The sequence below is a fragment of the Salvelinus sp. IW2-2015 genome, linkage group LG34, assembly GCF_002910315.2.
Source record: "Salvelinus sp. IW2-2015 linkage group LG34, ASM291031v2, whole genome shotgun sequence".
NCBI lineage: Eukaryota > Metazoa > Chordata > Actinopteri > Salmoniformes > Salmonidae > Salvelinus > Salvelinus sp. IW2-2015.
Genome location: NC_036873.1, coordinates 8,605,579 through 8,620,790, shown reverse-complemented (window position 1 = coordinate 8,620,790; position 15,212 = coordinate 8,605,579). Strand labels below are relative to the sequence as shown.

Here is a 15,212-nt window from a genome sequence, read left to right as displayed (position 1 = left end):
ATGAAAAATGCTATGCCTCCATTGGATATTGAGCATCCAATTTATGTGTGTGTGTGTGTGTGTGTGTGTGTGTGTGTGTGTGTGTGTGTGTGTGTGTGTGATAGAGGGTGAGGGGTTGTCGTAAGGACACTCTGGAGGAAGTTGACATAACACCTTCCTCCAGAAGATTAGTTAAGAATTACCCACAATGATCGCTTCTAGAGCAGTGGAGCAACCATAGAAATAGCAATATATCTATGGGAGTGACACTGGAAGAAAGCCGAAACAGAAAGGGACTAACTGAACTTATCCAGTAAGAAACAATCATATTTATACTCTGCTGCAAATTTCTTTGCTACAGTATGCCCTAATGAATGACCCTGGAGAAGGGGAGGGGAAGACTACACGCCGGGGCTCACCTGGATGTCGGGCTCTCTCTCGGGCATGGCGCCGAAGTGCTGAAGGATCTGGTTGCTGAAGCGGTTCTTGAGGTTCTGGAACCAGGTGCGCGCTTGTTCGTACACGGCGTCGTGCAGCTGCTGCAGCTGTGTCAACTCCTCGCTGTCGCTCACCTGTCAATCAAGCAATCAATTTATCTCAACCATACAAAGAGGACATGAGGTTTGAAAGCAGGGGTCACGTGAAAATGAAAACCATATAGATCACTGCGAACACCACACTACCATAATCCATTAACAGATGGCCTCTGATAAAATGCAAATTTGTTTTGACATGAGACCTTTTAAATCAAAGTGTGAATAATGGACTAAAAAGTAGATTATCCAAATGACAATATGAGGCTAATTCAAGCTGTGCTAAACTTGTGATCGGGAGTTATTATCGAGGTATTCACACCAATGGAAAATTGATTAAATATAATTTCTCTATGCTTTTGTTTTTTTATTGTATAATTCAGTATTATTTTGTAATCCTTTCTTACAAATAAAAATCTAACCAAATATATATATACCCAAAAAATACAAAGAACAGAAACTCTCCATAAAATAAAAACATCCGAAACAGTATTTTCGGATAGAAGAACATGGGTTCTTACCCTGGTATCCTCCAGGTACTTGATGTCGGCGATGCAGTACCCGTCCTTCATCCCGCGGGTCAGCACCCGGAACCTCTTCCCTCCGATGGTGTCCACCACGGAACGCCCGTCTGGGAGGAAGTGGACACTCCGGATGATCAGCATACAGCCGTAGTCCACAAATCTGAAACGGGAATATTCAGAATTTTTGTTTGTTATTAGTCATTTTGAGGTGATTGCAAATGGTCTTTATTTCTACATTTGTATTTATTATGGATCCCCGTCGCTTTCTTCCTGGGTCTGGCAAAATTAAGAAGTTATACAATTTTAAAAGACATTACAACATTCATTACAGAATTCACAACACACTAAGTGTGTGCCCTCAGGCCCATACTCCACTACCTCATATCTACAACGCAAAATACATGTGTGTGTATAGTGCATATGTTATCATGTGTGTGTGTGCATGTGTCTGTGTCTATGTTTGTGTTACTTCACAGTCCCCGCTGTCCATATGGTGTACTTTAACCTGCTTTTAAAATCTGATTATACTGCTTGCATCAGTTACCTGATGTGGAATAGAGTTCCGTGTAGTCATGGCTCTATGTAGTACTGTGCGCCTCCCATAGTCTGTTCTGGACTTGGGGACTGTGAAGAGACCTCTGGTGGCATGTCTTATGGGGTACGCATGGGCTCCGAGCTGTGTGCTAGTATTTTAAAAACAGACAGCTCGGTACCTTCAGCTTGTCAACACCTCTTACAAAAACAAGTAATGAGGAAGTCAATCTCTCTTCCACGTTAGGCCATGAAGATTGACATGCATGTCATAAAGTTAGCTCTCCGTGTACTTTTAAGGGCCGGCCGTGCTGCCCTGTTCTGAGCCAACGGCAATTTTCCCAAGTCCCTCTTTGTGGCACCTGACGACTGAACAATAGTCCAGTGTGGACAAACCAGGGCCTGTAGGACCTGCCTTGTTGATAGTGTTGTAAGAAGGCAGAGCAGCGCTTATATTATTAAAGTTGCATATATACATTAGCAGGCGCTTTTATAAAAAGCGACTTAACCATGCCTGCATACATTTTACGTATGACTGGTCCCAGGAATCAAACCAACTATCCTGGCGTTGCAAGCACCATGCTCACCAACTGAGCTAAAGAAGACCACAAATATATTGCATATGGTCGTTGCAGAGTCAAATCAGCCATTCAAAGCATTGTGAAAGGTACCGGCTCATTGTAAGCAGTCAATGCAGTGATTTGTCAATGGCCTATTTGTTTAACCTCTACAGGATCAGTGTCCCCCCCCCCTCCGCGCAGTAAGGTTGAGCTAATGTGCTAATGTGATAGCATGATGTTTGTAAGTAACAAGACAATTTCCCAGGACATAGACATATCTGATATGGCAGAAAGTTTAAATTCATGTTAATCTAACTGCACTTCCAATTTAAAGTAGCTATTACAGTGAAAGAATACCATGCTATTCTTGAGGAGAGTGCACAGTTATGGGGCAGACTTATACAACATTTTGAACAGTAATGCATATTGGATCAGTCTAAAACTTTGCAATTCACTACTGCCATCTAGTGGCCAAAATCTAAATCGCGCCTAGAATCCTAAGTCATTTAATGGCCTTTCTCTTGCATTTGAAAGATGATGGAACAACTTTTTGGGGGGAAAACGCATGTTTTTTTCTTTATATTATCATTTACCAGATCTAATGTGTTATAACTCCTACATTAATTTCACATTTCCACAAAATTCAAAGTGTTTCCTTTCAAATGGTATCAAGAATATCCTTGCTTCAGGTCCTGAGCTACAGGCAGTTAAGTTTGGGTATGTCATTTTAGGCGGGGAAAAAAGGGACCGATCTTTAATTAAGTGAACTTACACAGGGCCATTGCATAGTCAAGTCAAACGTCAGCATTCAACTCAGAAGTACAGTGGCCTAAGGCTCTTGAAAAACTTAAATATTAGCATGTATATGCTTAATCTCATGAAATGTTTGAATTGTATTTTTTCATCAGGAGGATGCTTCAAAGTTGGATTTGATATTCAGTCAAAATCTATTAGCTAGTATTTTCATAATTCCGAAGGCCCTGTCCCTTCCTCGCTCTCTCTCTCCCTCATACAGGGAGTAACAGGGTTTTAATTAGTTCTTCAGGGTGAGGTGACAGAAGGTGACGCATTAGGGGGCAGCAGAATGGTGTGTGTGGTGTGTGTGCATTTGAGTGAGTGTTTCATGTGCAAATGTGTGCGTGCTGGCCTACGTGAGCAGGTGCTTGTATCGAGTGCTACTGTGCCTACCACTGTGCCTACCACTGTGCCTACCACTGTGCCTACCACTGTGCCTACCCTTTCTGAGCGTCGTTGATGCACATCCCAAACTGGCGCGTGCCTGTCTCCATGCAGCGGCGGATCATGAGCGGTATCGCGGTTCGAAGACGTGCAGGGGACAAGGCACGGTCGGGTAGGCCATGGTGCACACAAAGATGGGGACCTTCTTCATCAGGCTGCGGAGAAAGAGAGAGCGTTAGAATGACGCTATGACACTCGAGCATCTCTCGCAGTGAAGTGATTCAAATGTGACATACGCATCCAAAGATGATGTAAAAATAGATCAATAGAATTAATTCTAACAGCCAGTGCTAACATTAGGTGAACCTGTCTGCGTGTGTGTTTTGCATGATTTCTCCTGCATTAATAATATATATTTTTTTAAGTAGGGACAACCAGTGAGAAAGAAAGATAAGGGTCAGAAAGAAGGCGGAAGCCATAGCAATACAATTACCAGAATGGACATTCTAGGTTAATTCTATGTCAGAATGATATGTCAGGAGGACAACTCACTCTGCGAGCTCTTGGCCTCCTCCAGGTGAGTCTTCTGCCGTTCCGACTGCTCCTTAGACAGGTACTGCTTTATCACTCGGTCGCAGCACACTGGTGACTGTGTACTTCCTGGCTGCCAGATACTGGGGGGGCGGGGAGAGAGAGAAGATAAGGTTTTCTTTTTGAGGAAATATCATTAAAGAAGAGGTCTTCCCCAAGTTAATTGTCTTAGGTCTCGTCCAAATGGCACAACGTTCCTATTTAGCGCACTACTTTTGACCAGAAGCCCCTGGTCAGAAATAGTGCACTATATAGGGAATAGGATGCCATTTGATAAGTAGCCTTAGTTTCACTAAGGACTCCCTTCCACTTCTAAGAAAAGCAGGCGCTTGGTCGTGGTTGGTGGTTGTGTCCTCTTACCTCTTTGAGGCTCTCCTTGCAAGAGAGGACACTGGGAGTGTGGTCCAGACAGCGCCTCAGACAGTCTTTACAGAAGGTGTGACCGCACGGCGCGGTCACCGGCTCGTAGAACAACCTAATGCAGAGGGAACACTCCAGGGCGTTGGGTCCAGTAGGTCTCTGGGTACGACTCTGTGAGCTCGGGCCGAGGCTCCCTGGCTCGACGCACCACAGGCCACTACAGAAGAAGCCACAGGAGAACGTCAAGCACTTCACACACACACAAGTACGCAGACAGACGCATACAAACACAGACACGGCAAAGGTACCTGACAATGGCTAATGGGACCGTTTGCTAATGGGTACTGTTGCGGCTATGCCACTGATTTACAGGGAATGCATATTTTAGCTGCTTTAACCCAGGAATAATCACATTTAAAATAATATAAAGAGCTAGCACTCAAGCTAAACCAGGGGTTCCCCAACTGGCGGCTGAATTGGCCCGCGGGTGGTTATTTGGCCCGCGGTGGTTTTATTTGGCCGCAGGGTGGTTTATTTGGCCCGCAGGGTGGTTTTATTTGGCCCGCAGGGTGGTTTTATTTGGCCCGCAGGGTGTTTTATTTGGCCCGCGGGGTGGTTTTATTTGGCCCGCGGGGTGGTTTTATTTGGTCCTTAAAGTTTCTGAGCCCCACCCCCCAAAAAACATGATCATATACAAATGTAAGCAAGGTTTGAAATAGTTATGCTTTAATCAACATATCCATTTGGGCTTCTTGCGGTCAATTTGCAGTCTACAATTTGGGGCCCCCCGACCATCCGGCCAAGAAAAAAACAACGTCCCACAGCTGAATCTAGTTGATGATCCTGAGCTAACTACTCCCTTTCTTAATTACGACATACTAGCAGCAGTCTTGATTCCTACCTCCTTGTTTCTTCTGCTTGCTCCCGTGGCTGTAGACGACGTGGGGTCCACCCCCGGAGAACGTCAGCTTCGCTTCAGCAGCATGCCTTTCTCCTGGTCCCCCAGCTGGGGTGCGGAGCAGACACGTTTAAGACCCTCGTCCACGCGCCCAGACCCGGCCCGTGGTTCGCATCGAGTGAGCGCGGCTGAGGCTCGTACGCTCCAGGCTCCCTGAGCGACCCGGCTTCTGGACGGAAAGAGAGGGGAGGAGGAGCGAGAGAGAGAATTAGAAAGTAAAAGGAGTGTTAGACATTGTTGATGCATTTTAACTGATCAAAACATACTTGACTTTGGAAACTTTGAAGGCATCGTAGTGGTTTCAGGCGATTTTATGTGACCTTATTTAACTAGGCAAGTCAGTTAAGAACAAATTCTTATTTACAATGACGGCCTACGGGGCTGTATCAAGCCACACTGTCCAGTTAGCGTACCTCGTGCTGTGCGTCGGTGCTAGGGTGGCGAGGAGGTGCGAGCCTGGACTTGGTGCAGGGCAGAGTGCTTGCTTCGGCCTAATGCTGTGGGCTCTGGCCTCGGCATCCGCTACCAAAATCTTACGACGCAGGTGAGGCCGATGTGGCTCTGCGCCGTCTCCCTCAGCCCACCTTCACGTTCTCGCCGGCCGGAGACAGCAGGTCGCACAGTATCTGTGGTACACATTGCGTTAGCCATAGGAGCAGTCTAACTGGATAAAAATCGGCCCAAAATGGCAGAACAGGACCTAGTTCACAAGGAATTTGCGGGGCCCCGTTCCAATCCATATAAATCTACTAATCCACATCCATTTCCTGTACTCCCAGACACACAAAATGTCCACCTTTGTATCTGCTAACCTGGTGCCCATCCAGGATTCACAAGATGGGGAATTTGTGTTTACATTAGCATTAAAATTAGATGTTTTAAGGACCTTGTGACGTGGGCTACTCACTGTATTATATGAGCTAAAGAAAACAGAAACACACCTTTGCTTAGGCACACAGACATCACACACAGACAATCCCATATAGCTCTTTCCAATCGAACCTTGAGAGCAGTTTCAGACGATACCTTCTTGAGCAGAAAGAGAAGCCGTTTGCATTCAACTGTTACTCAACCAACCAACGTTCTCTTAAAGAGTGAACAAACAAGATGCAAATCACCACATCAAACACGCGATCAAAGTAACGCGGGCCTACTTTCTCACAACCAGAGTAATTACCCTGACATTCCCTCACATTGCCTCGGAGGGACCCTTCAGCGATTGTGATCGGAACAACGGTCCACAGTGTCTATGACTTATGTCGCCCGCTTCGTCACGAGTACTTTGTCTTGCGTCGAATTACACCCCATACCCTACATAGCGCACTACTTTTGACCAGAGTCCATAGACCAAAGTCCCCATAGGTCTCTGGTCCAAAGGGAAAGGTTGCCATTTGGATGAAGCCTTTGACTCATGGGTCCATGTCATTACAGGAGGGAGAGTCACAAGGGCTGACCCACTGGAAAGTAAACCTCAAAAACATGGAGTCTTCCCTGGGATGTTGTGTTGAGGGAGGAGGGGGAAAAAAAGATATTTAACCACTTTATTTTAACTGAGACACTATGGTAATTAGTGAATACGGCATAAATAATCGCTACCCGAGACTTACTTCTCGTCGTGGGGATTCAATGAACGAATAACAGAAAGTCCAACTGTTACCAAAGTACTTCATAGCACATACCAAATAGTGGTATTAGGAAAAAATGTAACCAAAAGAGTTGGCAAAGCGATGGCATAGCATAACTATGCCATTCCACTTTTATTCCGGCAGGGTGTCAACACAAAAAAGAAATATGCCTTACTGCGCGCTGACTTCAACTCAGTCTGACAGGCGATTCATTCACGAAGCATAACTCACAGTGAATCGTCGTCGTCGCCGCATTTCCGTCAACCGCAGAAAACGGCTGCCTTTGCTCTGCAAAAATTGATTTAGTTCACCTAACTAAGGCCGCCGTCAGCCCGATTATGTTCCATCCGCTCACGCAACGCCTTAGGGGCTAACGCCATTAGGCCAACGCTAAGGATAATAACTAGCTAGCCACGCCAAGGTATCAGCGAAGGAATTGCACAGGTTCCTTTTCATGACGGTAAGCAATCAGTGCCGTGGAAACGCTTGGCTCAAGCAAACAAAGGGGTACTCAGAGAGCGCCTGGCTTCTTATGAAAACGACTATTGGCGCTAAGCGGTCGAGACTTCAAACATTTCCTGGAGATTAAAAAACAGTATTTAACAAGTATAAACTTAGACACTGCTAGATAAAAAAATATAAAAGTGGTAGGCCTCGAGATTGTAAGGGTTGTATGTTCCCAGGATCGGGGGGGGGGGTCTACACTGAACACCAACAGAGGAGGTTTGGCTCAACAGAGCAACCTGCTTCACAAAGAAAGTGAAAGACATTGGGAAGATACAATATCTCCTTGCTTCCTTGCACTCGAGTCAAGTGCCCGAAGCTTCCAGGAAGACAAAGCATGTGCCAAAGCAAATTAGTTCAACAAAACAACATCACTCTCCGCTCCCAACTCCTTCGCTCACATTTTCCACCTCTCGTTTGGCCAGCGGTGAAGTCCTCGTCCAGGGCCAGACAGCTGGAGGAAAACCTGCAACGAGTCCGTCAAACCTGGCCCATGTCCTGGAGGCACCTGCCTTCAAGGTAGAAACCCTGGAGAGAGAGAGATGAGAAGAGTGGACAGGAGTGGTTATAAAAGGGGAAGGTCTTCCAGGGAGAGAGAGGAGAGGACGAGGGGCCGAGGTGGTTATAGAGAGTGCTAGGTACGTCGCTGGCCATTTCAACTGGACAACACTGTATTTGAGCGACATGCCAGAGGCTAGAACGGTGCTGTGGACACACCTGTATTGAGCGGACAGCCAGAGGGTTAGAACGGTTAGAGGATGAGAGAGACGAGAGAGAGAGACCCTTTAGAACACAATGCAGGTAGCCTGACAACATGAGTCAACATGAACCTGAATGTCACTCAACATCCCAATTGGGTTTTTTCAGCTTCACTGAATAGGATTAAACACACATTGCAAAAAAGTCCCTAACCCACCTTTTGTCCTGAACCAGTTTGTCTTCTCTCTAGAGAGAGCAATGACTCTTGCTGAGTAGCCTAGTTTGCTAATGTACACATTACAACAAAGCATGATGGAAATACAAACGTAAATAAAAGGTGTACCCTGGTGCTAGTTAGTCTTGGGCCTTTATGTTACTCCCCAACTATATATTTCCCTCTACAACTAACCTCTCACCATTAAGAATAACAGGGGTATGATCTTTGACCCTCTGTAACTTTCTCACTCACCATTATTCACAATTCATTCAGGGTTATCTGTAATTCGTGGTAGCATCACTTAATGTAGAAGTGTTTAAGAAATATATATATTTTTTATTTACAATAAACGTCCTTCCAAAAAATGACACCAATACACTATTTACCAATTCATTTCTATTGGTCAAATAATAATCTGAAACACAACCAAAAACTAACTGCAAATCATCCACGAGTTCGTAGGAGTCACAAGCTTGACTAGTCATTGCGGCTAGAAATATGGACCAAATACTAAACTTTGACTACTTTATTTATAAGGTTATTTAGGTCTCATAAATTGTGACCGTTACCTTTTGAGACAATATTATTTGTTAAACAAAATCTCGTTCTCTACGCAATTGCATTGGTGTCACGGATTCCCCCGGTACTGCTGCTCATGCCGTGCAACAGCTCTGGAGTCTACGTCACGGCCCTAGGCGCTTCACCGAAACTTGATCATTACCCACACCTGCTCCATTTCCCCCTTGATTGGCAGATTGTATACATGTCCCTCTGTTCCACCATTGTCTTGTCGGTTATTTTTTCCCATGCCCTTGTGCCTTTGAGTACCTGTGCTTTTGAGTTCTCCGCTTTCGTGTATTGTGTACTTCGTTATTACGGGTCTCGTCCGTGTGGATTTATTAGAGTTTGAACCTCGCTCTTTTTTGGGTACTTCCTGTGTTTTGATACACTGTGTTTGTGTGGGCTTACGTCCCCTTTGCATGGCATGTTGTATATATTTGGGCGAGTATTAAAACGCACAATACTGTGAAATTAATGAAAATTATGATTATTGCCATTTTAGTGTAAGAGCTGTTTGAAAAGACCACCCTGAAATTTTGGCCTTGGTGGGATGAGTTTTGGCCTGCCTGGTTGACATCACCAGGTTGGTATTGGAGTTAATTAGACCAATAACAAAGCAAGTTCCAAACCTCTCTACCAAGCTGTTTTTCCCCTCCCCACTGCAGACCACGGCCCAGTCAGTCTTGGCAAAATTCTTGCTTTCTCTTTGCTAAGAATCTATTTTTATTATTTTGGAACCGCTTTTAATTTTGAAAACAATCACAGTACGTTCTTAAATGTTACCAAAATGATTGCATATTAAGATAAAAAACATCTTGCATTTGGACCATTTAAACTAGCTCCAAGCTACAGTAAAAAGAAGTGTGACCAATGTGTCACAAACAATGCAATCTCCCGAAATGAGGAGGCTCGAACCCTCAATTTAAAAAAAGTTATGTGAAGGGAAAACCAAAGCAACCTGTTGATACAGACCAAATGTCTAAAGGATAGAAGTAAGTAAGTATTCTATTATAAATTTATCAAGACTGAAAAATAAATTAGAGGACATAGTGAATAGGCTGTTCTATAGCGCTTAAAGACGTCCTTAAAATATTATCCTAGCGGGTTCATTTTCAGGATGGCCTGCTAACCCGTTTAGACGTACTAACCACCTGGCTGAGCGGTCTCTAATCAGCCTCCACTTCCCTCATGACACATCACACGCTGTAGTAAAGCGTTGTGGTATAACCAGAAGCTGTAGACTTTAACTGTTTAAAGTGCCACAGGGTGCCTGGTAAGGACTAAGGATATTGCTGGGAGCTGACAAGTGAATGAACGTAGGCCTCGGCAAACTAAAACTCTCCAATAACATTGTTTAATTTCCTTAAATATTTTATTTTTCACTTGTGCCTACAGAACTCAACACACAGTTTCCCCCATTGGCTCAGTAACCTACCTCTGCAGAGTGAGTGGAGGCATATCAGAAACTTTGAACATCCCACGGAGCACCATTAAATCCATTATTAAAAAATGGAAAGAATATGGCACCACAACAAACCTGCCAAGAGAGGACCGCCCACCAAAACTCACGGACCAGGCAAGGAGGGCATTAATCAGAGGCAACAAAGAGACCAAAGATAACCCTGAAGGAGCTGCAAAGCTCCACAGTGGAGATTTTAGTATCTGTCCATAGGACCACTTTAAGCCGTACACTCCACAGAGCTGGGCTTTACGGAAGAGTGGCCAGAAAAAAGCCATTGCTTAAAGAAAAAAAGTACAATGGCCCTAAGCATACTGCTAAAGCAACACTCGAGTGGTTTAAGGGGAAACATTTAAATGTCTTGAAATGGCCTCGTCAAAGCCTAGACCTCAATCCAATTGAGAATCTGTGGTACGACTTAAAGATTGCTGTACACCAGCGGAACTCATCCAACTTGAAGGAGCTGGAGCGGTTTTGCCTTGAAGAATGGGCATCTTCAAAGTGGTAGGCATGTTGTATAAATCAAATCATACAAACCCCCCAAATTATCTATTTTAATTCCAGGTTGTAAGGCAACAAAATAGGAAAAATGCCAAAGGGGGTGAATACTTTCGCAAGCCACAGTAACTGTACCATTCCAAATTTTCCATGAAAAATGCTATGCCTCCATTGGATATTGAGCATCCAAGTTTATGTGTGTGTGTAGTATAGAGGGTGAGGGGTTGTCGTAAGGACACTCTGGAGGAAGTTGACATAACACCTTCCTCCAGAAGATTAGTTAAGAATTACCCACAATGATCGCTTCTAGAGCAGTGGAGCAACCATTGAAATAGATTATATTGCTATGGGAGTGACACTGGAAGAAAGCCTGAAACAGAAAGGGACTAACTGAACTTATSCAGTAAGAAACAATCATATTTATACTCTGCTGCAAATTTCTTTGCTACAGTATMCCCTAATGAATGACCCTGGAGAAGGGGAGGGGGAAGACTACACGCCGGGGCTCACCTGGATGTCGGGCTCTCTCTCGGGCATGGCGCCGAAGTGCTGAAGGATCTGGTTGCTGAAGCGGTTCTTGAGGTTCTGGAACCAGGTGCGCGCTTGTTCGTACACGGCGTCGTGCAGCTGCTGCAGCTGRGTCAACTCCTCGCTGTCGCTCACCTGTCAATCAAGCAATCAATTTATCTCAACCATACAAGAGGGACATGAGGTTTGAAAGCAGGGGTCACGTGAAAATGAAAACCATATAGATCACTGCGAACACCACACTACCATAATCCATTAACAGATGGCCTCTGATAAAATGCAAATTTGTTTTGACATGAGACCTTTTAAATCAAAGTGTGAATAATGGACTAAAAAGTAGATTATCCAAATGACAATATGAGGCTAATTCAAGCTGTGCTAAACTTGTGATCGGGAGTTATTATCGAGGTATTCACACCAATGGAAAATTGATTAAAATATAATTTTCTCTATGCTTTTGTGTTTTTTATTGTATAATTCAGTATTATTTTGTAATCCTTTCTTTACAAATAAAAATCTAACCAAATATATATATACCCCAAAAATACAAAGAACAGAAACTCTCCATAAAATAAAAACATCCGAAACAGTATTTTCGGGTAAGAGAACATGGGTTCTTACCCTGGTATCCTCCAGGTACTTGATGTCGGCGATGCAGTACCCYTCCTTCATCCCGCGGGTCAGCACCCGGAACCTCTTCCCTCCGATGGTGTCCACCACGGAACGCCCGTCTGGGAGGAAGTGGACACTCCGGATGATCAGCATACAGCCGTAGTCCACAAATCTGAAACGGGAATATTCAGAATTTTTGTTTGTTATAGTCATTTTGAGGTGATTGCAAATGGTCTTTAMTTCTACATTTGTATTTATTATGGATCCCCGTCGCTACTCTTCCTGGGGTCTGGCAAAATTAAGGAAGTTATACAATTTTAAAGACATTACAATACATTCATTACAGAATTCACAACACACTAAMTGTGTGCCCTCAGGCCCATACTCCACTACCTCATATCTACAACGCAAAATACATGTGTGTGTATAGTGCATATGTTATCATGTGTGTGTGTGCATGTGTCTGTGTCTATGTTTGTGTTACTTCACAGTCCCCGCTGTTCCATATGGTGTACTTTAACCTGCTTTTWAAATCTGATTATACTGCTTGCATCAGTTACCTGATGTGGAATAGAGTTCCGTGTAGTCATGGCTCTATGTAGTACTGTGCGCCTCCCATAGTCTGTTCTGGACTTGGGGACTGTGAAGAGACCTCTGGTGGCATGTCTTATGGGGTACGCATGGGTCTCCGAGCTGTGTGCTAGTATTTTAAAAACAGACAGCTCGGTACCTTCAGCTTGTCAACACCTCTTACAAAAACAAGTAATGAGGAAGTCAATCTCTCTTCCACGTTAGGCCATGAGAGATTGACATGKATGTCATTAAAGTTAGCTCTCCGTGTACTTTTAAGGGCCGGCCGTGCTGCCCTGTTCTGAGCCAACGGCAATTTTTCCCAAGTCCCTCTTTGTGGCACCTGACGACTGAACAATAGTCCAGGTGTGACAAAACCAGGGCCTGTAGGACCTGCCTTGTTGATAGTGTTGTTAAGAAGGCAGAGCAGCGCTTTATTATTATTAAAGTTGCATATATAKATTTAGCAGGCGCTTTTATAAAAAGCGACTTAACCATGCCTGCATACATTTTACGTATGASTGGTCCCAGGAATCAAACCAACTATCCTGGCGTTGCAAGCACCATGCTCTACCAACTGAGCTAAAGAAGACCACAAATATATTGCATATGGTCGTTGCAGAGTCAAATCAGCCATTCAAAGCATTGTGAAAAGGTACCGGCTCATTGTAAGCAGTCAATGCAGTGATTTGTCAATGGCCTATTTTGTTTAACCTCTACAGGATCAGTGTCCCCCCCCCCTCCGCGCAGTAAGGTTGAGCTAATGTGCTAATGTGATAGCATGATGTTGTAAGTAACAAGACAATTTCCCAGGACATAGACATATCTGATATGTTAATGTTAATCTAACTGCACTGTCCAATTTACAGTAGCTATTACAGTGAAAGAATACCATGCTATTCTTTGAGGAGAGTGCACAGTTATGGGGCAGACTTGATACAACATTTTGAACAGTAATGCATTGGATCATTAGATCAGTCTAAAACTTTGCACATTCACTGCCATCTAGTGGCTAAAATATAAATTGCGCCTAGAATCTTAAGTCATTTAATGGCCTTTCTCTTGCATTTSAAAGATGATGGAACAACTTTTGGGGGGGGGAAACGCATGTTTTTTTCTTTGTATTATAATTTACCAGATCTAATGTGTTATAATCTCCTACATTAATTTCACATTTCCACAAACTTCAAAGTGTTTCATTTCAAATGGTATCAAGAATATCCTTGCTTCAGGTCCTGAGCTACAGGCAGTTAGATTTGGGTATGTCATTTTAGGCGGGGGAAAAAAGGGACCGATCTTTAATTAAGTGAACTTACACAGGGCCATTGCATAGTCAAGTCAAACYTCAGCATTCAACTCAGAAGGTACAGTGGCCTAAGGCCTCTTGAAAAACTTAAATATTAGCATGTATATGCTTAAATCTCATGAAATGTTTGAATTGTATTTTTTCATCAGGAGGATGCTTCAAAGTTGGATTTGATATTCAGTCAAAATCCTATTAGCTAGTATTTTCATAATTCCGAAGGCCCTGTCCCCTTCCTCGCTCTCTCTCTCCCTCATACAGGGAGTAACAGGGTTTTAATTAGTTCTTCAGGGTGAGGTGACAGAAGGTGACGCATTAGGGCGCAGCAGAATGGTGTGTGTGTGTGTGTGTGCATTTGAGTGAGTGTTTCATGTGCAAATGTGTGCGTGCTGGCCTACGTGAGCAGGTGCTTGTATCGAGTGCTACTGTGCCTATCACTGTGCCTACCACTGTGCCTACCACTGTGCCTACCACTCTGCCTACCACTCTGCCTACCACTCTGCCTACCACTCTGCCTACCACTCTGCCTACCCTTTCTGAGCGTCGTTGATGCACATCCCAAACTGGCGCGTGCCTGTCTCCATGCAGCGGCGGATCATGAGACGGTATCGCGGTTCGAAGACGTGCAGGGGACAAGGCACGGTCGGGTAGGCCATGGTGCACACAAAGATGGGGACCTTCTTCATCAGGCTGCGGAGAAAGAGAGAGCGTTAGAATGATGCTATGACACTCGAGCATCTCTCGCAAGCGAAGTGATTCCAATGTGACATACGCATTCCAAAGATGATGTAAAAATAGATCAATAGAATTAATTCTAACAGCCAGTGCTAACATTAGGTGAACCTGTCTGCTGTGTGTGTTTTGCATGATTTCTCCTGCATTAATAATATATATTTTTTTTAAGTAGGACAACCAGTGAGAAAGAAAGATAAGGGTTCAGAAAGAAGGCGGAAGCCATAGCAATACAATTACCAGAATGGACATTCTAGGTTAATTCTATGTCAGAATGATATGTCAGGAGGACAACTCACTCTGCGAGCTCTTGGGCCTCCTCCAGGTGAGTCTTCTGCCGTTCCGACTGCTCCTTAGACAGGTACTGCTTTATCACTCGGTCCAGCACACTGGTGACTGTGTACTTCCTGGCTGCCAGATACTGGGGGGCGGGGGAGAGAGAGAAGATTAAGGTTTTCTTTTTGAGGAAATATCATTAAAGAAGAGGTCTTCCCCAAGTTAATTGTCTTAGGTCTCGTCCCAAATGGCACAACGTTCCCTATTTAGCGCACTACTTTTGACCAGAGCCCCTGGTCAGAAATAGTGCACTATATAGGGAATAGGATGCCATTTGATAAGTAGCCTTAGTTTCACTAAGGACTCCCTTCCACTTCTAAGAAAAGCAGGCGCTTGGTCGTGGTTGGTGGTTG

General features: G+C 44.2%; 1 protein-coding gene across 3 annotated transcripts in view; it reads right to left on the bottom strand.

Annotated features, from left to right (window-relative positions):
* LOC111958346 (LON peptidase N-terminal domain and RING finger protein 1) overlaps positions 1-15,212 on the bottom strand; it is a 28,812-nt gene that overhangs the window by 1,658 nt on the left and 11,942 nt on the right. For 2 of the 3 annotated variants that reach the window (XM_023979572.3, XM_023979570.3), the window contains exons 7-10: positions 14,823-14,944; positions 14,323-14,481; positions 11,928-12,090; positions 10,989-11,441 (exon numbers count right to left, since the gene is read on the bottom strand). In XM_023979572.3, the coding sequence (XP_023835340.1) occupies positions 11,271-11,441; positions 11,928-12,090; positions 14,323-14,481; positions 14,823-14,944 (615 nt within the window). In that variant the 3' untranslated portion in view covers positions 10,989-11,270. Of the gene's footprint in view, positions 1-398; positions 552-1,033; positions 1,197-10,988; positions 11,442-11,927; positions 12,091-14,322; positions 14,482-14,822; positions 14,945-15,212 lie in introns of those variants that run through there. The other variant, XM_023979573.3, reaches the window with a different exon arrangement.